At 39.3% G+C, this 24,056-nt stretch overlaps 1 protein-coding gene and 1 non-coding gene across 3 annotated transcripts in view; both read right to left on the bottom strand.

Moving 5' to 3' along the window:
- PTAR1 (protein prenyltransferase alpha subunit repeat containing 1) overlaps positions 1–24,056 on the bottom strand; it is a 50,539-nt gene that overhangs the window by 16,431 nt on the left and 10,052 nt on the right. For both annotated transcript variants that reach the window (XM_059411889.1, XM_059411891.1), the window contains exons 2-5: positions 23,867–24,036; positions 13,247–13,313; positions 3,747–3,851; positions 1,747–1,960 (exon numbers count right to left, since the gene is read on the bottom strand). In XM_059411889.1, the coding sequence (XP_059267872.1) occupies positions 1,747–1,960; positions 3,747–3,851; positions 13,247–13,313; positions 23,867–24,036 (556 nt within the window). The remainder of the gene's footprint in view (positions 1–1,746; positions 1,961–3,746; positions 3,852–13,246; positions 13,314–23,866; positions 24,037–24,056) is intronic.
- LOC132025207 (U6 spliceosomal RNA) lies at positions 13,727–13,832 on the bottom strand. The gene has a single exon (XR_009406473.1). It is a non-coding gene; the product is annotated as a U6 spliceosomal RNA (small nuclear RNA).

The raw sequence follows: 24,056 nt of genomic DNA, 5'->3' as shown, positions 1-24,056 counted from the left end.
GCAGGTCTCCAAAGACTGTTCAGCTTACCTGGATTCTGCCTTTCTCTTTATACTCAGGCCCCATGCCCCTTCCCAGCCCCTACACACTATGAAGTTGTGGAGTTGAGATGACCAGACTCCGTAAGAACGCCCTTATCTCCCACAGCCCGCCAGATGACTTGAACTTGTTCCTCCGGACTCCTGAAAATGTAGCAGCCTTCCTTCTGGCAGCTGTTTCCAATGAGCCCAGCCTAGATGAGAAGCCATTTCTGTGCTCCCACTGTCCCCTGTGCTTCCCTCAGCTCCTGGGGGTCAAACTGCTTTGTGAGTGCTGGTATCCGTTTTCTCAACTAGATTTTCAATTTGTTGAGAGCAATCTCACTGTCATTATGCCACACCCAGCATATAAGGCATTGTCTGGGAATGAAAGAGTTTCAGTACTTTTGTACTTTTTCATGAATAAATTACATTGTGTTGATCAAGCAAACTGGGAGCCAGTTTCACCTAAACTTTCTATCTGTGAGGAACAGAGAAAGGAACTAAAATACGGTAAGCCTCTATTAGGTGCCCAGTACTTTACACACATGAACTCAAATTGTCAGAATAATCCACTGAGGCAGGCAGTGGAGCTGGTATTTCACAGATGAAACATGAAAGCCTTACTTTTCACACATAGCTAGTAAGGCCAAAATGTGAAGCCAGGTCAGTAGGATTCTGTCTTTGCTCTTTCCACTGCTTTAAGGGGCCTCCCCTCCTGAAACACACAACTGGTGGGGAAGGGCTACTCTTCCAGAACTGTTGGCTTCAAATTCCCCAGAAATGAAAACTCTTATTTACCCTGGAGGAATCTCTGGCTGGGACACAGAGTGGGGAGAGGGGGATGAAGGAAGGGGCTGGTGAACGAAATGAGAGACTGCTTCCCAGTTAATCTGAAAGTACCACTTGAGGTGTTCTGGCCCCTTTAAGTCGTCTCAAGCCTGAGAAGCTCTCAGAGCAGGGCCCTACATTCTTATGGCACTGAAACGTTAGAAGTGAAGAAAAATATAGAGAAGCTATAGTACGTAAGAAGGAGAAAAGGATACCTGGTTCTTGTCCTGATGAATAGTAAGTGACGCAACTGTGGCTAAGTCCAAGCCATTAACATTCTCTGGAAACTTCGATCTCCTCATTTCTATACTGAAGGGTCTAGACTATGGCAGCTTCCAACTCAGCTCTGTCTCCAGATAACCCCCCGAGCCCCGTGAAAAATACTGATGTTAAATCCTACCCTCTCCCCAATTTAGTAGGCCTGGGGTGGGACTCAGAAATCCTAATGTAATTTACAGACGTAGGCAAGTTTGGGAACAGCAGGGGAGGTCTCTTCCCTCCCCAGGAGAGGAGATGGTGAGAAGGCAGCCAGCTGATTCAGCACATGAAGTCACACGAGCAGAGACCACTAAGAAAGAGCAATTCCAGCGCTATGAGGCCAATAATCCCTTCCTGTTTCAGCGCAAAATGAATTAAGGCCCGTCTTCTTACTGCTTAAACTGGTCCTCATTCTACCAATATACTAACCCCAAGAGTGCCAGAAACTGCACTGGTGAGAAATGCAAACTTTTTAAATTGCCGGGGTTTCCTTGGAGGGATCAGCTGCTAGATCCTTCCCATGCCCCTAGGTCATTAGTTCCTCTACTTTCCTCCTTAAAAGCTCTTCTGAGGAGGAACTACTGTCAGAAGACTTAAAGGGCAGACAGGGAATGTGGCTCGGGAGACGAAGAACAGCCTTACCTTCACGTCTAGCTTGGCCAGGTGCTGGAGAACCCAGATGCGATGGGACCAGGCATTGTAGTTGCTCGGGTATCTGCCTGCTGCTTCGCCACAGACTTCCATCTCTTCTTGGATCAGCCTCTGTGTCCTTTCTGCAGGAACTGTTCCCAAGTTTCCTTTCGTCACAAAGGAAGGCAAGGAGGTTTCCTGAATGAGCTGTTGTAGCACCCATCGCCTGGGAAGGTCCATGTGGGAATGAAAATGAGGAAAGAACATAAACCGGAGAGGTGCAAAACAATGCAAAATGCAAAACAGTGCAAAACAATCCCTGTCCACGAGCCCAATTTTGGGGGAGGTGGGATTATCCTGTCGTTTTTGTTTTTAAAGATGTAATTAACTTCGGCAGCATGGATGGGGAGAGGGAAGAAAGGACAAAGAGGAAAGAGAAACCTTTCTAGAACATTAAAATTTGTCAGAAAGAGAATGCCTCAACTCCAACATAACAACTCAGAAACTCCACTTGGCCAGAAAATGCAAAGACAAGGTGCGAACGTGGAGGGGGGACTGCAGTGCTGGAGGGGATACTCATTAATGGCTGGTAGATACCAGAGGAAGAGTCACAGTTCACATCTTTAATTACACTTGCATGCCTCACCCTATGTGTATTTGCAGCAAACAAGAAGCTGCATTAGGACTGCTTTCATTAACAGGGTTTCTACGTTACAGCATAGAATCTGGGAGGACACAAATACAATATAATTAGTTAAAACTATGAGGAGGTTTTAAAATGTCTTTATCCACAAATACTTCCCTTGTCTAAGATTTTCATTAGCACGCTTATTTAAATGAAAAGCATTAAAAAAGCATCTCTGAGCCACTTAATGTGCTTAGTTTTTACAAGTATTTTCTCGTAAGAAGCATTCTTTTAGATTAAAAATTTCCAACCCAGAAGTTACTAGAAATTGAGTAAGAAAACTCATTTTGTCATTTTCAAATAGAAGTTTTTTTTTACTTAACTTCTAAAACAAAAACTTGCTTTATATAAAATATTAGACAAGCCTAGAAACTGGCGAATGCATATTCAACACTGCTCTCCCCAGCCACTGCTCCTTTCCAGACCTACACACACACAAGCCACAGGCCTCTTTGAAGTGCTATCCCAATTCCTACTAAGAAAAAACAACCAGCATGGAAGTAGCTGATCTGCAGTGCTAGTCAAAGGCAAGATCCTAGTGAAGATACCTCGAACTGATTAAGATCCTAAAAATGCTCAGGATTTAAGAAAAGTTGTAAGCGGCTTAGTAAACCGAAAACAGATTTCTCTGAAGAATTTCCCCGCTGACCCCAGGAAGCCAGCCCACACCATCTCATTTAGTCAAAACTGAGTAGTTCCACAGAGTCCAAGTGGAATACGCTCCAGAGAGCCAGGATGGCGAGACTTTTCACGTGCACTGGGGCTGACTCAGGCCTTTACGCTAAAAATATTCTCTGCATTTAGTCTTAGCAACTTCAGCGCCGCCTCTACGCCACTCACCTCAGCTGCCCTTATCTTCCTTATTTTGTTAATTTTAATAACCACAGCCATCACCACAACCATCTGTACCAGAAACATATCTGAATGAATTATAAAACCCAAGTTCCTCATTATAGTTGACCATCGAAATGCCATTTCTATGACTGCTCAGATAGTTCATAATGAACAGTAACAGCTAAAATTTGCTGAGCATTTAATATGTGCCCCGCACTGTGGTAGTGTTAATATACATTTTTTCATGGAAAGCCAACCATTAACTCTGAAATAGGTGTAATTATTATTTCCATTTTATGAATGAGAAAACTGAGGCTTGAAGAGCTTAAATCATTTCTGAAAGTCACACAGGGAGCACATGATGGCATCTGGGGCTGGAAAGTAGGTAACTTGGCTTTAGAATTCACACTCTGAACCCGTATGTGACCCTGCTTGACACTTGTTTCTCCAGCATTCTGAACCCTACGACACCTACGGTGTAAAGTAACCACACCTGTGAATCCATGTTTCTGGACTCTTTGGAAATTTAGTTAAGGCCAGTTTTCCCAGATGCAAGTCCTTAATTGGATTTAAAGTGCCAGAGAGGATGAGCTCTTTTCTGTAAAAGAAAAATGAAAAGAACCATTACTTTACCTTTCCATACAAACATACTGCATGGCTATTAACCTCAGTGGGAAGAAAATAAGAAAACAAGAAACTCATTAAGTATCACACGCAGTAATCAAGAATATATTTTTGTAATCTTGCAGTAACAGGATTCATAAGCAGAAACAGAAGCTCTTAAATCGACAGTGGAACTTTAGTTACCTATTTAGGAAAGGGCAAAGAGGTTTTCTGGCTATCTCATTTCTAAAACTTACAAGGCCTGACATCAGTTATCTGTAAGGCAGATCCAACACTGGTCAAGAATTGTTCTAGCTTCCTAAGCTGGACATGATATGGTTCATTACCAAAAATACATAAAGAGCAACACACGGCGTGATTAAGGTGTAAGGAAAAAATCATTCATTAATCACTATCTTAACAAAATTACTATTTTTATTTTTTAATTTTCCCTCTGTCTTTCTTCATATACATATACATTTTACCATATAATTTTATATTCTACTTTATAAGGAATTAAAGAATTAGTCCATGGTTCTACATAATCTTTAAAGCAGACATTTAAATCAAATAGTTTTCATTGAGTGGCTATGCTATTTTTCCTCTTTGGTTATAGACTTTTAGATTGCTTCCAAGTTTTTAATTTTCTGAAACAAGAGATTTGTGCTGAAGATGTCTTTCATTTCTACTACTACTTAGGGTAAGTTCCCAAAAGATATTATTACCAGGTAAATTGCCTGCATGGCCCTTGATACACTAGATCATTCCTTTTTGAAATACAAATACAAGTAAGAGCAACGTGAGGTTTTTGTTGTCATTTTAAAAGTGTTCAAAGCTCCCATGCAGTTTTAAAGAATATCATGCAAGAGCTCTCCACCTGTAATTTCTCAAGTAAATACAACTTAAGTTTTGATTTAACTTCTCAGATAAGTTTTTGATAATAAGCTCTGATATTACTGATTATACTCCTAATTAATTTTCAGTGTATCTATTATAATGAAATTAGATCATTTATTAGAATTTATTAATCTTAAAAAGTCCTGTCTGTGGTAGGGTTGATAATTCAGTTATTTTAGAGAACTTTAATCCCAAGAAGACCAGAGCCCAGATCACACACCTCACCTACTTAGATGAACTTAGCTTCTAATTACCACTATACATTTTCTTTCCAACAGCAATGTGCTATTTCTAAAATTTATTTGATAAGGAAGATAACTTCCTTCTTAGTGAAAATACTGAACAGTGATGACAAAGGTTTTTATTTTACAACCATTAGGTTAGGTACTTCACTCCAGGATATAATTTCAAGTGATACTAAAAAGGTTTATGGATACTTTAACATATGGGTTTATTGACTATTTTTCTTTCAATGTACAGGAAGTCTGTGTGTCACTGAAAGGATATTTAATGCAACAGCCAGTTACTTTTGCAGTTCTGCATCCTTTTTCTTCTGAAATCAGTAAGGTTTCATTATACAGTAAGTCAGGATACCCGTAGTGTAAAAAGGGCAAAATATTATTCTATATAATTGTATTTATACTTCGTACTTCAGTTTTTCTCAAAGTAGGTCCTTAACTGCAACATCACCATCACTTGGAACTTGTAAGAAATACAGATCTCAGGCCGCAGCCCAGACCCGGTGAATCAGAAACTAGTGACAAAGCAAGGTGTTTGAACAAGCACTCCAGGTGATACACATCAATGTTTAAAAACCGCTACGGTGTGGAATTCGCCACATTAAGCCTAATTTCCATTTACTAAATTAAAAACCTCTCCTTATTACAACTACCTACCTATACTCCCATATATATGTATGGGGAAATAGTCCAAATTTTCTTCAGAAAAGAGGAATCACTTTATACCTGAATCTTTAAAAATGTTTCTTAAATTAGGGCTCCTTAAAAAAAAAAAAAATTAGATTTTATTTATTCATTTTGAAAGACAGAAAGAGAGCCAGCGGGGAGGGGCAGAGGGACAGAGAGAATCTCAACTGGACTCCATGCTGTGCACGGAGACGGACGTAGGGCTCCATCTCAGAATCCTGAGCCCATGACCTGAGCTGAAATGAAGAGTCAGACGCTCAACCCACTGAGCCACCCAGATGCCCCTATGGGTGCTCTATTAATTTATTTTGCACAAAATATTTGGGAAGCTATCTTAGCCTAAAAGAAGGCCAATCAATGGTATATGTGGATGCTTAAAAAGATCACCTAATAGAATCATAAAAAAAGAAGGAGAATTTAAATATCAATTCAATAAACATTCCTGGCCACAGGACTCAACACTGTAGGCATTGAATATTATCATAAAATTCTTGAAAATAATTTTTTTTAAGAGTTTATCCATTTCTTTGAGAGAGAGAGAGAGAGAGAGAGAGAACAAGCACAAGAGCAATGAGGGTGGAGAGGGAGAAGCAGACCCCCTGCTGAGCAGGGAGCCAGATGCTGGGCTCCATCCCAGGGGCTCTGGAATCGTGACCTGAGTTGAAGGCAGACATTTAACCAATTCAGTCACCCAGGAGTCCCATAAACAAAAATTTTAAAGATGACTTTAAAAAGGAGTATAGTAAATGATTACATTATAGCTAGCACTTAACCAAGAGATATAATAAAAGAAAATCAAGTGCTCGAACACATTCAGTAGGGATCTATCTTGAGAAAAATTTCAGTCACACATGGGTTCAAAAAGTGCTCTACGTATCTCGAACAAGCTATACATGTAAACATTATGTGCTCTGGAAAATGTCTGGATACGTTGGAAAAAAAAATAACTCTTGTGATGACAAAGCCACTGATGTCAATAAGCCATGTGAGACATCTAAATTAAATTGTTTAATGAAATTTGAGTAGGAAAATGACAAATTAATAAATTCAAATACTTCATTTAACAAGTTATTTTAAAGGTATCTAAATTTAAGAAGTAAATAACATATTAAGACATTTGCTTATTTCATGCACATATCTTTAAGTTTACATAATGATATTAGCCTAAAATAATTTTTTTGGACTTTCTTTACTGAGGAAATGGAGTACTGCCTTCAATTTGAGGTGGCTTTGTTTTCAGGCACACTGACTAAGCTGGGCTTTGAGATTCATCCTTAAAGCCTCAGGTGATCCACTGTAAACAGGAGGAAGGAATAAAACAAAGGTCAAATAAATGTGGGGGAGAAGTATACAGGTAAGGAAAGGCCACGTGTGTTGTGTCGTAAAGAGGAGGGGTTTTCTAGTTCTACAAAGTTCATCTTATTATTTTTTTTTAAAGATTTTACTCATTTGTCAGAGAGAGAGAGCACATGAGCAGGGGGAGCAGCAGGCGGAGGTAGAAGCAGGCTCCCTGCTGAGCAAGGAGCCCCTCGTGGGGCTCATGGGATCATGACCTGAGCCAAAGGTAGATGCTTAACCAACTGAACCACCCAGGCATCTCTGGTTTATCTGATTTTTTAAAAAGTTTTTGTGTCTTCTATCTCGAGGTATTAATTATAGTTTCCCTCTGCTGTCACTTGATTTAAAACCTGCAAGAAACCAGGGGTTATGTGTATCTGTCCATGGCAAAATCTCCACTGGCTAGCTCAGTACTTGGCACACAGCATAACTGAATAAACAAATGCCATCTTTTTTTCCCATGCATCTTTAGTTATTCTGTCTGAAGTAACAGTAATGATAATAGTAAGAGTCATATTCCTAAAAATTACCATTTACTGAACACTTCTGAATCAGGCACTGTGTTAAGTGATTTACATACATTATCTAAATTAATCCTCAAAACAATCCTGTATTAAGTTGAAATATAGGAAATTGCCAATACTCGATTTTTTTTGTTTTTTGTTTGTTTCTTTAAATAAACTTTTGGGGTATCTGGCTGGCTCAGTTGATAGAGCATGAGACTCTTGATCTCATGTAAGTTTGAGCTCCACGCTGGGTATCAAGACTACTTCAGAAAATAAACAAAATGTTAAAAGTTTTAATCTGGGAATTGTTTTAAATTCACACAAAGGTTGTAAGGATAGTACAGAGATTCTTGCATACGTTACCCGACTTCCCTTATTACTAATACATTATTATAGTATATTTGTCACAATTGACGAATCATACCAGTAAATTACTATTGGAAGTCCATCCTTTATTCAGAATTCCTTACTTTTTACCACATGTGTTTCTTCTAGTCTAGCATCCTATCTAGAATATCACATTATATTTGGTTATGTCTCCTAGACTCCTCAGAGCCACTTTTTATGAGCACTAATGAGGTATTTTATATATGTTTTTCTTATGGTTAGATTACTGTTTTGAGGAGGAAAAGATCACAAAAGGTTAAGTGCCATCTTTATCACATCATGGTCAGAGGCACAAAATACCAGCATGACTTGTCACGGCTGACACTGACCTTGATTACCTGGCTAAGATGGTCCATGCCCGGTTTCTCCACTGTACTTTTTGGAAGAAGTTACACTTAAGGAGGAAGGGAGCTGCACTTGAAATCCTCGAAGGCGGCTGCCTAGATCAATTATTTGGAATCCTTCTATATGAGAGATTTGTCTGTTGTCTACTATTTGTTTCTTCAATTATGTCAGGATGAACATCATTTTATACTTTAGGGTATAACCCAATATTATGTTATTTTACGGCTCAGATTGTTCCAGCTTTGACCGCTAGAAGCCTTTGACATATTTCCATCATTTTGGTTTTTTGAGCACTTCCTTACTGTCTGGCACTTTCAGATATTCCAGACAAATCTTGGAGATTTCCTGCCTTGGTCTTAGAATCAGACATTTCTTCATGAAGCCTGTTTCCTTTTATTAAAGAATGGTGTAAGACATCAGGATCTGGATGTTTAGGTTGAACTATTTTTGTTTTATAAAAAAACAATTTCATATGGCACAACATAGTATTATCTCAGTTTTACCAATGAGAAAACTGAAGCTGGGGGAGAATTCGTAACTTATACTGAAGCTCTGTGAATTCAAAGTGCCAGAACCAGACATCAAATCCACATAAAATAAGGTCACCAATTTTAATAGGCTATGAGTAAAGGACATGAACATTGAAGCTTGGTGTTAGCTATTTTAGTTACTCAAAGAGGTTTTGCTTACTCTATGTTCATAGACTGATGGAAAAAATAGGACACTGTTATGCAGTCCAGCCCTTTCATGGAATAATACATTGAATTTCAAAGTAAAAAAAGGACCTTTTTTTTTTTTTAAGATTTTATTTATATGTCAGAGAGAGAGAGAGCACAAGCAGGCAGAGTGGCAGGAAGAGGCAGAGAGAGAAGCAGGCTCCCTGCTGAGCAAGGAGCCCGATGCGGGACTCAATCCCAGGACCCTGGGATCATGACCTGAGTCGAAGGCAGCGGCTTAACTCACTGAGCCACCCACGAGTCCCAAAAGAGACGATTTTCTTCTATAACCACGTAGATTTTTAAAAGTATATCCATCACTCACTATAATTACAGGAAATCAGTTCAAAAACCCATTCTTGCAACTGTTTTTTCCCCTAAGACCAAAACACCTATAAAAGAACAACTGATGTATTAATACTATCTTTTAGCAGTTTATAAAAATACAGTCAAAATAACTGAATGTTTCCCAGTTACTGCAGAAGAAAAATACCAAAAATTTAACATAAAGTGTTGAGTATCTGATTTGCAAGAGACCTTGTAAGATTAGACCCATTTACTTCTAAAGCTGGTGGTTTTTGCATAAAATGTACTCCTGATTCTATGTCTTCATTTTAATTAGTTTTACTAATACAAATTAAAACTTACTAGAATACATAGCCACAATGGATCCTTTTAAAATCAAGGTTTCCTATTTATTCATCTAGCACAAAACTTTATTAATCATCTTATTAGAATAATTTTCAAAATCAACTGCTGTGAATATCACTGAAGTTAGATTTATGGAGCAATTTTCCCTTTCCACAACCAAACCACAAAAAAATTTAAAAACAGATTGAAAGAAATCATAAACAATTACCTAGTTCTGGGGCACCTGGGTGGCTCAGTGCGTTAAAGCCTCTGCTTTTGGCTCAGGTCATGATCTCAGGGTCCTGGGATCAAGCCCCATATCGGGCTCTCTGCTCAGCAAGGAGCCTGCTTCCCCCTCTCTCTCTGCCTACCTCTCTGCCTACTTGTGATCTCTGTCTGTCAAATAAATTTTAAAAAATCTAAAGAAAAAAAGCAAAAAAACATTACCTAGTTCAAACCTCTTATAGAAACTAAAGCTATTGCGAAGCTAAAGGTTTTGCCTAAAGTCCACTGCTAGTTAATTAATGAAAAAGGACTAACAGCCACATATCTTAAGACTAGGTTCTTTCTCCTATACTGTACTACCCTATAAAATATACAATATATTATATATATGTGTGTGTGTATGTATGTATATGCAACTATATATGTATGTATTATGCTAGTAAGAGTCTTGTTGAAGGATTTTCAAACCCTCTGTAATAACGAGGAACTGGAGAACAAGTATAAAAATGGTACTCCTGCTCTATTACCCTCAATTCATTTTCACTGAACTTAATTTTTTTCAGTGCCAGTCTACAAGCTAAGTATGTGCCAGGCACTAGAGGGCTGGATGCTTGGAAAACAAAGACATGGTCCCTACCCTTAAGAAAGCTCTCAATTTTAAGTTCATAGCACCCTCCTAAAGGTTTCCCGTGCTCATTCTTCCTCACCACACAAACTCCACAAGAGCCCTCCAACAGAAATACAACGTGAATCACCAGTGAGCCATGAATATTACGTAATTTCCAATTTTCCAACAGCTACACACATCCCTCCAATGATCTCATGGCCTTAAATACCACCCATTTTCTAGTGACTCCCAATTTATATCAGGCTTAGAACTCCTGCCTCAACTTTAGATTCCTACACAACTTCCTGCACACAAACCTACAATGTGCTACACTGAACTCCTGACTTCACCCGGCTCTCCCCACCTAAATCTGCTTCCTCTTCCTCTCTGTAAAGGGCAACCCCATCCCTTCAGTGACTCAGGCCAAAAACCAGAGTCAAGCCTGACCCTCTTCTTTCTCCTTCCTGCATCCAGTTCATCATCTGTCTTTAAAATTGTTTAAATACAGTCAAAGCTTATACAGTTCATAAAATACAGGGAGAATCACTACTTCTCACCTGTTCCACTGCTAAGTTCTGCTCAGGTCACAAGCATCTCTCACCTAAATCACCACAACTACTGCCTACCTTCCACTTCCTCACGGATCCCTGCACTCTTTCAGTCCACTTTCCACAGGAGCCACAGGAGCTACAGTTTCTAAACCCAAGTGAGATACTGTCCCTCCTCAGCTTTAACACCTTCCTATCTCAGCCTGAGAAAATTCCAAGTTCCTCCAGCAGCATGTGAAGATCAACAAAGCCCTATGAGGTCTGGTCCATCACTCTCTCCCTTTTGCAAGCTACTCTAGCTACACTGGCCGCCTTGCTGTCCCAGAGCACCAAGAGCACTTTCAGCACCACTGAGATTCTTCCCACTTGCTACTGTTCCCCCTGCTTGGAATGTTTTTACCCAGAACCCACAGATTGATCCCCAAATCACGCCAGTCTTTGCTCAAATGCCCCCTATTTAGAACTGCAATACTATTCTTCACATCCTCTGTCTCGTCTTCCCTTTCTTCTCCCACTTTTTCTCCAGAGGATTTAAACACCACTTGATAATGTATTTTTCATTTAGTAATGTCTTTCTTTTCTACCCCCTGAGAATAAAATTCCACCAGGACAGGGTTTTGTTTGTTTTGCTCACAGTTCTATTCCCAGTGCCTAGAACTCAGCATACAGCAATCAATAATTTTTTTAAAAAGATTTCATTTATTTGACAGAGAGAGAGATCACAAGTAGGCAGAGAATCAGGCAGAGAGAGGGGGAAGCAGGCTCCCTGCTAAGCAGAGAGCCCGATGCGGGGCTCGATCCCAGAACCCTGGGATCATGACCTGAGTTGAAGGAAGAGGCTTGAACCCACTGAGCCACCCAGGCGCCCCATCAATAAATATTTGATAAATGAACAAATGCTGTCAAGTATTGGATGGATTAAATGAGATCATAAATAAAGCTGTAGTGTGTCCCTATAATACAGCAGTCACTCATGAACATTTGCCTTTTACTTACTTGTGGTGGTGCTTTCCATAAAAGAAAAATCAGAACTCTAAAAGTACAAAAATTTTAAAGCCTTATATCTCATTCTATACTTTTCTTACTCCTTACTCTAAATATCTGATCATTAGTTATTCAAAAGACAATTTAAAAAGACATATAATAGAAATTACCTAATTTTTAAAAATCAGTAGGTAGATACAAAATTCAGTAGGTATCATAGAACACTAATTCAAAATGTAATCTCCCTTAAAATACAGAGAAAATTAAATAAAGTACTATTTAAATCATCTTTTTTAAAAAAAAAATTATTTATTTATTTGACAGACAGAGAGATCACAAGTAGGCAGAGAGGGGGGAAAGCAGGCTCCCTGATGAGCAGAGAGCCCGATGTGGGGCTCGATCCCAGAACCCTGAGATCATGACCTGAGCCAAAGGCAGAGGCTTAACCCACTCAACCACCCAGGTGCCCTGTTTAAGTCATCTTTAAAGATAACCATAATCTGTGGCTCTCTCCTATAGGAAAATTTAAAATGGATTCACAGTGTTCAATAGGACTTCACTTTTATTCATCCAGAACTTGTATTCTGCTTTCCTCTAAGGAAATTTGTGTTAGTCTAAGAGTTCACCATTTTCTTTAAAAAAACAAAACCAAAACAAAACAAACCCAACCATACATATTGCTTAACTGAAAAAACTTCAATTAAAAAAAAAAGAACCTAGTCTGATCTTTGGTATTCCTATAAAATTTATTTTGTGTTTAAAGCTAAAATAAATAGATTAAGGAACTAAGATATTAATAAAATGTGACCCCCTTCCCAAAATACTGAGTGCCAGAGACTTCAAGTGACTGGCCCACAGAGGTCACAATGTTAGTGACTAAATCGAGACTAAAATGTCATGGCCTTGAATCCTCCTCTTACACACTTTCTACTACACTTCACTAATACATATACCAATGCCCTACACACCAACCAATTATGTTGGCTGCCCCTGCTCCTTTAAAAAGGAAGAAAAATAAAAGCAAATGGTGTACGATAATTTCAATGATAATTTCTACTTCAGACAGGGAAGTTTATGAAGAAAAGACAGAAACATGCACAAACGAGCAAAGTGTAAGAATTGTCATGGAGACATTATAAAGACAGGTAGAAGAAATAAGCATAAAATGCCAGAGATACATGGTTTATATTTCGTTTTTCAAAATGCTAACAACTCATGGGATTTATAGGCGTTCAGGAATTTGGATAAAGCTTCATGTTATCACTGATGAGAATGACATACCTCACATTCCATGCAGTGGTAAAGTCTGGGTTTAGAAGCAGCAGGGTGCAAGTGACATCTATCAGTTCTAAAATAAAGAGAAATCCCATTAAAAATTAATAGTCCTACCCTTTGAAGCCTAGCTTTTCTTTAAGTTATATCTTGTGTATCTGTACCTGATGTTATACTAATATATATTATGTCATAACAACTTTAATGGCAGATATCCTGTTCTAAGCCATCAGAAATATGAAGATTACCCTCAAGATTTTTTTCTACTTTATGATAAAAGTTACTCTTAAAAGTTGACTCTGAAATAACTTTACAATACAATATGGCTACGAAGACTATTCACTCATTTTTTTAATAGTTTTTGGCTCTACTTTAATATTGACCAAGGAAAAGAAATATAATTTCCATACAATTATTCTTTTTTTTTTTTTTCCACTTTGAGCGATACCGTTTCCTCCACGAAGTGCGGCAGCTCACGGGGAAACCGCATAAAATATGGAACATTTCACGAATTTGCGTGTCATCCTTGCGCAGGGCCATGCTAATCTTCTCTGTATCGTTCCAATTTTAGTATATGTGCTGCCGAAGCGAGCACCATACAATTATTCTTTTAATTCCACAAATATTTCAATAACTATCTGCAAATTTTCAGAAAGGGAAAAAAGACCCACTCTTAATCATTTAACACAATTCATTTACATTCGCCTGCAAAGATTACCCTTTCTTACCCACATTTTTACATAGTCATAGCAATGATAAATGCACCACTTTGTTCTCTTTTCCATTCAATATTATTTGACATGCATTCTCCAGCACTGCTATAGTATGCATTTTTAACAGCTGCAAAACAACCCTTAGTGTACTACACTATCATTTATCTTTATCATTCTTTAGGTTTTTTCCTGTTTGTTTTTACTATTATAGATAATATTACCGTAAACACACTTTTTGTCTCACAGATTATTTTCTCAGTACATATTCCCAGGAGTTGTACTACTATGTCAAACAATACAAACACCAGTATGGCTCCTACTAAGCATTTCCAAACTGTCCTTCAAATGAACAGCCTCTACTCATTTTGCCAAGATAACAGGAGTGCACTTATGTCCCTGTAACTCTAACCTATATAATGGTATTTTAAAAATGAATGCAGCAGATAAAAAATTATACTTTATTTTTGTTTTATTTTATAACTTTAATTTATAATCATTAATATAAATACTTATTCATTTTTGTTCAGTATTTTCTAGTTTCATTTTTAAACAATATTTCATTTTTATTCAATATTCATTAGCTATTTGACAATCATGGTACTATCAGAATTTCCATACATTCAAATAAGCTCCATAAGCTTGTTTAATAGGGCAAAATCAGTAATACAGTTAGACATATTATCTTCATTTTACTAAAACTGAAAAGAGAATTTTAGGATTAAGATGATCAATGTAGGACCATGAAATTAAAGTAACTTCTACCAAGCTCATATTAACCAACCAAACACCAAGTAAAATAAAATAATAAAAGTAATTATAACTATTTAGCATTAGTGTATACCAGGCACCACTGGAGGTCTTTTATTTACATTATTTCATTGAGTTCTCATGATTATGACTCAAGATATTCTTGTTTTGCTTCACAGAAAGGAAACTGACATTTATAGAGTTTAAATAATTTGCTTGTGGGCACCCAATCTGTATATGGCAAAGTGAGCATCTGACTTTTTTTTTTTTTAAGATTCCATCCATTTACTTGACAGACAGAGATCACGAGTAGGCAGAGAAGCAGGCAGAGAGAGTGGAGGAAGCAGGTTCCCCACTGAGCAGAGAGCCTGATGTGGGGCTTGATCCCAGGACCCTGGGATCATGACCTGAGTGGAAGGAAGAGGCTTTAACCCACTGAGCCACCCAGGCACCCCAGCATCTGACTGTTTTTAATAATTTAATTACATGGCAATTAAAATACCTGTCTATAATAAATAGTTGGGACATCTCAGTGTTTAATGAACTTTTTAAAACCCCAAAGCATGCATAAATTTAACTCTGTATTCTTTTAAAAATATTCTAAGTGAAAAAATCAATTATTTAATTCTCAACCATCTGATGAAATTAACATGTATTGTGAGCCTATCATTTCATTACTATAACATTCAATAAATGAGAGCTAGGATTAGCATACATTTTTTTTTGAAGATTTTATTTACTTATTTGACAGACAGAGATTACAAGTAGACAGAGAGGCAGGCAGAGAGAGGGGGAAGCAGGCTCCCCGCTAAGCAGAGAGCCTGATGTGGGGCTCGATCCCAGGACCCTGGGACCATGACCTGAGCCAAAGGCAGAGGCTTTAACCCACTGAGCCACCCAGGTGCCCCTAGAATACATTTTTGACCTCTATCTTCCTCATTACAAGTCATTATATGCATAAATACAATATGTCTATAAAGATATCCTAATTATTAACCTCTTCATTCTTTTACTTTTATAAGCTGTTGGCACTAATTTAATATTTACCAAGAAAAATAACTATAATTTTCTATACCATAACTTGTTTAATACCATAATATCCCAATTACTGATTATGTGCAAATATTAAACTGGGCCCTTAAGACTGGCAGAAGAGATAAAATGATAAATAAGACCCGATCTTGCCTTCTAGAAGGTTACCCTTTAGTTGGAGAAAACATACAAAGAATTATGTAAGACAAAATGAAATAATGATGAACTGGAAACATGTACCATATTTTGGGAAGCACCAAAACAGTTGAAATTAATTCTTACTGGAGTAAGGGAAGGCTATAAATGGATAAAGTGGTAAAGGGCACTGCAGACTGGAAAAAAGTATAAGCACGGATAGAGGCAAGGAAGGTCACACAGGGCGCTCTCCGACAGGTGGTGGCCATCCGAACTTGGCTAGAGCACGGGGTACTGGAGAAATGTACCAGAAAACTAGAACCTGGTCAAAAACAAGAGCCCACAATCTCCTCTCAGCCACCCTTCTACTACCTGCCCTTCATGTGCTATACTCTACCTGAGTCAAACCCCACCATTCTCTAAACGCAACTCCTATCTGACTACCTTCTCTGGATAATCAGCTTTACCTGTTTGCTCCTCTCTCTGCCAGAAATGTCCTCCTTTATCTGATTATTAAACAAAAATTTTCTTTTTTCCATAAAGTCTCTCCTGACCTACCTACCTGCAGGAATCTTCATTTCTATGTTCGTATGTATCTTACTTGATTACTGATACTGTATAAATAATCTCTTCTTGATGAGACTGCACTTTTTGGAGGCAGGTCCTCTCTAATACATCTTCAGATTACTCATTCACTCAACAAAGATGAGAAAAATATGGCCCCTGTCCAAAAAGTTCCATGTGTACCGACAGCATAGAGGAATTATAAGCCATGGCACCTAGGTTTGAATCCCAGCTTCTCCACTTAATTGCCTATGTAACTTAACGTTTTCGAACATCAGTTTCCTTATCTGTGAAACAAGAATGATGAGAACATCAATCTCTGTTGTGAGCCGAGTGAGATTTATTCCAGTTCTCGTTATTTGACATATAGTAAATGCTCAACCAACACTACCTAGGTAACCTGGTACTTATTAGACTCTCTTTATTTGGCATTAAAAAGAAATGTGTGCGGCACCAGGAATAGCTCAGCTGGTTAAGCGACTAACTTAGGCCCAAATCATGATCCTGGAGTCCCGGGATCACGTCCCACATTGGGCTCCCTGCTCAGCAGGAAGTCTGCTTCTCCCTCTGATCCTCACCCCTCTCATGCCCTCTCTCACTCTTTCTCTGTCAAATAAATAAATAAATAAATAAATAAATAAATAAAATCTTAAAAAAAAAAGTGTGTAACTAAAGGTAGTCGCTATTTGTTTGTACAGCTGACCCTCGAACAACATGGGTTTGTGCCACACAGGTCCATTTGTGAATTTTTTTCAATAAGTACAGTACAGTACTGTAAATGTATTTTCTCTTCTTTATGATCTTCTTTTCTCTAGCTTACTTTATTGTAAGAATACAGTAAATAATATATGTAACATACAAAATTTGCATTGACTATGTTATCAGTAAGTCTTCTATCAACAGTAGGCTGTTCCTAGTTAAGTTTTTCGGAGTCAGAAGATATATGCCGATTTTTGAATGCACTACGCGGGGTGAGTCCAGTGCTGTAATCTCTGCATTGCAGAAGGGTCAACCACACTCCTAACACAACCCTCCTTCCCCATCAGAGGGAAGGTAAGTTCCTCTTCCATCACAGAGATACTTCTGGGAGGCAGGACAAGGCAGAAACCAGTAAACACAGAAAATACCAAAGTTTCCACTTTTCATTTTGTGGCTGTGTGGGAAGAAAAGCTAATCCAAAGAAGGCTTCCTCTACCAGCGGGGCTCATCCTACCTCTAGGATACCAGCAACAGCTGGATTCAAAGCTCAGCCCCAACTTTCCAGGAAGTACCTGGGCAAGGCGCTTAACCTCTCTGTGCCTCTGTGTCTTCCTCATAGGTAAAATGGAGCTAATAATAGCACCACCTCATGGGTCTTACACGATTCACACTCACGAAGTGTTAGGACAATACCTGACACACATCAAGCACACAACGATAATTCCAGTTTCCAAGCCTCTATCTCCTGGCCCAGCTCTGCCAGCTGTACTGGGACTGGATGCCACCAGAGGGAGGAAAACAACTGCCTAACTGGGCTAAGCAGTGACCGCTCGGCAGCTTATTGCTCAGCTTCTAAGAATCTCAGGATTTACAACATCAACGGCCTCACGGGTTACGTATAAAACACCTGCAGCCACAAGCCTTTTTCCTGTCCTGTCTGACAAACTGCCAAGTCCTCCCCACTCAGGACTCAAGTTCAGACAGGACCTCCTTCAGGAAGCATTCCAGTCAGATCCAAGAGGTGGGGGTAAAGCGAAATGTCAGAGATAGGAAAGGGAAAGAGAAGCAACAGGTTTAGAAATATTGCATAATCAAAGAATCATTCCTGAATTACATGGATTTTCTTTTTTTCTTCCCCACTGGTTCTGATTAAATCAGAGAAAGGAACTCGTGTTTTCTGAGAGCCTAGTATATGCGACACACCTCACTGGGTGCTTTATACATCCTAACTCGTGCGATCTTCTCAAAAGCCCTCTGAAGCCTTTTACAATTCCCTTCTTTTGGTGAAGAAACAGGAAGAGGTTCAATAATTTGCCTTAAGTCACTGCTAAATGACTTCAGCAGGCTGACCAACTGAGTCTACATCTAGATGTTTTCCTTCAAAGCAGATGTTCTTTCTACTCTAGCACACTGTCTACAATTACTTTGTCCTCTTCAAGTCAGGGCGGAACCAAGATCAAAAGATAAACATGTATGATCAACAGCTGATGGTAACTATTTTACTTTAACTTTTTTTTACTTTTTACTTTTTTAAAACTATTTTACTTTTACATTTTATCAACCATACACCATATCCTTTGTTACCCAGAAGATGTGAGGTACTGATGTCCTTATGGTCTCTTGAAATTAAACAGATCTCTCTACAAATACCAGAACATATGCCAGCAAACAAATGTTCCTTTGTTAAACCACTCCGATACATGACTAATTCATCATCCCATCACCAGGAGAAAATGAACCAAGGAAAGTAGCTAAATTCCAACTGTGACAAGGAGAGGACAAAAGGATGCTAAGGAAAAGTCGGAGAAAAATCAATTCCTTCTTAGCCACAATGGGATTCCAGAAATGGCCCAAAGCCAGCAGTCACCTGGTAATGGTCATTGCATTTGCCAACTGTCCCTGACAGAGATATGTTTCCAGGCCTCTAGAAATATGTCCAAGATCGTTTGGATTGGTTAACCTCCTTCTCCAAAATACATTCTGGTGACCACAAGAAGTGAGGTTTGAGATAAAGCTATGTGATAAACACAAGAAAGGCCCTTTCATTACAGAATACAGTCATTGAATCGATAGCCAGACTAAGCTAAATCCTCTTGCTTACCAAACTCTCACTACTCATTTGACAAATGTCTATTGAAAACATAAAGGAGCCGAGGACATAAAGGCAGACAAGCCACAATCCCTCTTTTTAACAAACTCACAATCTACCCGGGAAAAATGTTTAAATAATCCACTACGATGACACATGGTAAGTGCTACTATGCAAGCGGTCTGAATAAAGGACTTCTGTAGGGCTGAAGAGACATAATCCTGGCTTCCCGAAGTAGTCAAACAGCCTTTGCGTGTGTGCACAGCACTGCTAATCACAATGGTGACAACATAAGATGTGAACCTAGTCTCAGCGAAGGCATGGAAGTAAAGCAGGAAGACACGGTAAAGTCCAAGAAGTGGCACAGAGTGTGTTGTGGCTGGGAAGTATGTCAAATGCTACAGATCCTGATGCTTCTACATTCAAATGAACATCAAAAAAGTAGCAAAGCAAACCTGATAGTAAGTAGCAACTGACACTCTGCCTTAGTGTCTGAAGGACACGAGGAGGCTGTGGCCAACTGCAACAGGCTTACCCCATCAAGAAAAGCAGAGGCTGGGAGCCCCAGCCAACTGTTGGCGTGCAGAAATTTACGATCCAACACTTTCGATTTTTCAAGTGAAGACAAATCCAGATTTCCATGTGAACTTTCAAAGTTCATCCTGACTTTAAATGTTTACCAAACATATTAAAAACAGTTTAAGAAACATTTTATAAGCCAAAACGAAATCTGTCTGTGAGCTGCCATCAGCCTGGAAGCTGAGAATATACAAGATCTGATGCCGAATGTAAGGCAGAGGAAAAGCTGGTAATGAAGGCTGGGGACAGACTGTGAAGGTCCTTGAATACCATACCAAGGAGTTTGAACCCCAACCTGACCCTGTAGGCATCATGAAATAAGATGCACAGATGTGTATTTCAGAAAAGCACCTCTCAAAGTGCGTTTCTAAGAAGTGTTGCTGAGGGACGCCTGGGTGGCTCAGTTGGTTAAGCAGCTGCCTTTGGCTCAGGTCATGATCCCAGCGTCCTGGGATCGAGTCCCACATCGGGCTCCTTGCTCAGTGGGGAGCCTGCTTCTCCCTCTGCCTCTGCCTGCCACTCTGTCTGCCTGTGCTCACTCTCTCTGTCAAATAAATAAGTAAATAAATCTTTAAAAAAAAAAAAAGAAGTGTTGCTGAGACGTACATGTGAAATGACTGGCTAGTGGCATGATGAACACAGGCTACAGAAGAGACTGAAAACAGGGTAGACCAGCTATGGGGTCATCACAATTGTCCAGGTGAGAAAGAAGACATGAAGAGCAGAAGATGGCCATTAAAGAGAGCACAGTTGGCAGAGGCTGTGAGAAAGAGGGGGCAGCAAGCGCAAATGATGGAGGACCCACTTGGAGACAGTGCAAGTGTGCGCCAGAGCTCCTCTGCTCAGGGAGGACTCCAATCTGTGGCCTTCTCTCTCGCTTCATTTCTGTCGTGGATTTCTCAAAAATCAGAATCACAGTATCATTCCCCTCTCAACCCAAATAAGGCTAACACGGCAGCAGACTTAAAAAAACATCAGTCTCCAAGCAATGAAGAGGGATGCTGTGATGGTTGACTTTGGTTCTACCATTAAACTTGACTGGCTACAGGGTGTCCAGATGAAACATTAGTAAACATTATTTCCGAGCATGTCTGTGAGATTAGCACTGAAATCAGCAGACTCCATGAAGCAGACTGCCCTCCCCAATGTGGGTGCGCATCATCTGGTCTATAGAGGACCCATCTGCAATAAAAGGTCTTTGCCCCCTGTCTGTCTGCTTGAGTTCGGACATCTCACCTAATCTTCTCTGGCCTTTGGGCTGGGATTTAAAACTCTGGCTCCCCTGGGGTCTGAGGCCTTCAACTCAAGCTAAATTTTATCATTGGCTTTCTTGGGTCTCCAGCTTGAAGCAAGCAAGACTATGGGACTTTTCAGCCTCCACAATCATGTTAGTCTATATAAAATTTTCTGATTGTTTCTCTGGAGAACTCTAACTAGTACAGATGCTTTCCAAACGCCTAAGGAATTCAGCACATTAATGGGAGCATGAATTCAGTCTGGTTATAAAGAAAGAAATCTATCCCAAGAATAAAGGTCACCTTCAGTAATAGAATACATTCCTAGGTGATGCCTAGGATTTGGGCATGATCAAACACACAGACACGGACGTTTCTGAAATCCTTAAACTGAGAGCTTTGTTCACTTGGCTCTTCTTATATATGTATTCTACAAAAACTGCTTTAAAGGTATAGCATTTTCACAAAATAACTGCCTTTTTCTAATACTTTTCCCTTTTTTCCCTTAGCAATATTCACCTCTGTGTAATAACTGCTTCAGTTAACAAGTTTGGCAGAATTCTCTTCTGTTAATCAGCATTTTCAGGTATCTTTTTTCTGTCACATTAGAAATTCACTTCCATGTTTTTACTGTTAATACAATACACAACCTGAGTAGTATGTGATACTACACTAAACTACACTGTCGCCATGCACCCAAAATGGGAAATTAAAAACTGTTTCCATGAAGATATAAGTTAAAATAACATCAAATTGCTTCTGTACTCACACACAGTTGTGCCAGAATTCAAAATTTAGGTGCTAGTTATTTGTGTGAGTGAGCTTAACCATTTGATCTTCTTGTGGGTCTTCTTGGGCCTACAAAGACTAAAACTTCACGATGAGGAGACTCAGCAAAGTCTGCAGGGCAGTGTCCAGAGATATAAGATATAGGAAAATGGACAGAAGGACCTGGAGGGCTGCAGGGAGAGGGCAGGCTAGGCTAGCATACATGAATGGGCAAAAAATGATGATCTGATACAACATTAACAGTAGCCTTTGACATTTTAAAAATTTATACTGTTTCTTCTTTACTACAAGATCATCATCTGTCTCCCCACCTCCCCAAGCTAGTTATGTATTGGCTCAATTATACATTTTTGTGTGCACGAACACACACAATACAGCTGTATTTGGCAAAACAAAAACAAAACAAAACAACCCCCCCCAAAAAAAAAAAAAACAACCTTGATGGATTCGTATGGTGTTACTTTATACCTTAATGTTACTGAAACTTACTATAGGTTTCATAAACAAACTATCCACTTTAGGGTGATGGAAGGGAGAATGAAAGAGGGCCTAACAATGCATAAATATCCTTACTTTTAAATTTATGGCTAAACTTATTGCTTTAAGTTTATGCCACAAACTTAAGCTATGCCATAAACGTAGGCAGAATCTTTTTTTTTTTTTTTAAGATTTTATTTATTTGACAGAAATCACAAGTAGGCAGGGAGGCAGGCAGAGAAAGAGGAGGAAGCAGGCTCCCCGCAAAGAGAGCCCTACGTGGGACTTGACCCCAGGACCCTGAGATCATGACCTGAGCCAAAGGCAGAGGCTTTAACCCACTGAGCCATCCAGGTGCCCCCGTAGGCAGAGTCTTACAAGAAGTATGTATCAGAGGACTGACTGAGTGAAACCCACAGAAAACAGAAACTATGTCACATTAAATCTTCAAGTCAGATTCCCTTTCTACTGACCTAAACAGAGAAAATTGCTATTATGATAGTATGTTAAGGACAATGCTAAGAGGAATACAAGGAAATCAGTATGTCATGCCTTTGGTGACACTCCACAAAGAGATTGTTTTTCACCCAACTGTAAGCTTCTTGAGTAAAAGGAACACATATTATTCATCTTTTCATCCCCACAGTACTTAGAACAGCTTCTGGTAGGAGTAGGCTCATGGTAATGGCTACCAAACTGGTAATTAAAATTCTCTAGGACACAAAGTTCTTATTCAAAATGAGCCTCCAGGCATACTGAGCACTTCGGAAGGTATGGCTGTATATGGGAACAGGTGGCTTTACAAAAACAGTTAAGAACATGAATGAGTATTCTACCTTTTTTTTTTTTAACCTAAAAAGCAAAGGTAATTCATGCACAAGGGTGCTTAATATCTCATATGGGGGGAAAGCTAAGGAAAGAGACCAGATAGGATGAACAGAGATTGTCCCGTGCAGCAAGAGCTGTCTCAGAGGAGAAAAGAAGTGGAAGCTGGGATGGTTTTCTTTTGCTTTTATCAGCATAGAAAGAAGACACAGAGGGCCCAAAGCTCAGCGGGGATTCACAGCATAACAGCACCTCCATAAATCACTGAGCTGGGTCACAGTGTAACTAACACCATCATCCCTCTGTTATCCCATTTGGTCTGCTACCAAAATGAGTTCTGTAGCTTTTAGAGTTCCTAAAGGATTAGAAACCAGAAATCTGAGCTTGAAGGAACTAGAGTCCTCTTCAGTATTTTTCCAACTTTCTTTTACAGCCATAGGATGTCTTCTTCAAATAAAATTTTATGAATAACCATGATACATAACAAGGTAAAATCAGAACTGCTCTGCTGTACTGTCCAGGCTGCAGTAGGTAGCCTGGAATCCTGTATCACTATGGAGTCAAAACGAGAAAGTACTGACAGGTTCAAACTCCTCCTTTGACAGAGAGGTTAAGCTGCCACCCAGGCAGCGAATGAAAGAGCCAGAACCCAAATCCAGGAATGCCAACACCCAGAGAAGGCTCCTCCCCCTGTATTCCCTGTGGTTTCCAAAAAACAAAGGAGGAGGACAGAGTTCATACTCACCATCTTTGTTCAGCCATTGCTTTCTTGTTCTGTACAAAAGGAGCTTGTTGTGGACATAAGGTAAGAGGAACTTGACACACCAGCTCTCCACACCAAGTTTGTTTTCAACCAGGACTATGGGACTCCGGTTATACCTAGCTTCAGGGCATGGGATCAGGCCAATTTCATCTCTTAATATGTAAAACAAAAA

Source organism: Mustela nigripes, chromosome 9, assembly GCF_022355385.1.
Source record: "Mustela nigripes isolate SB6536 chromosome 9, MUSNIG.SB6536, whole genome shotgun sequence".
Classification (NCBI taxonomy): Eukaryota; Metazoa; Chordata; class Mammalia; order Carnivora; family Mustelidae; genus Mustela; species Mustela nigripes.
The sequence above is the reverse complement of the archived record's forward strand: the minus strand, read 5'-3'. Positions and strand labels throughout refer to the sequence as shown.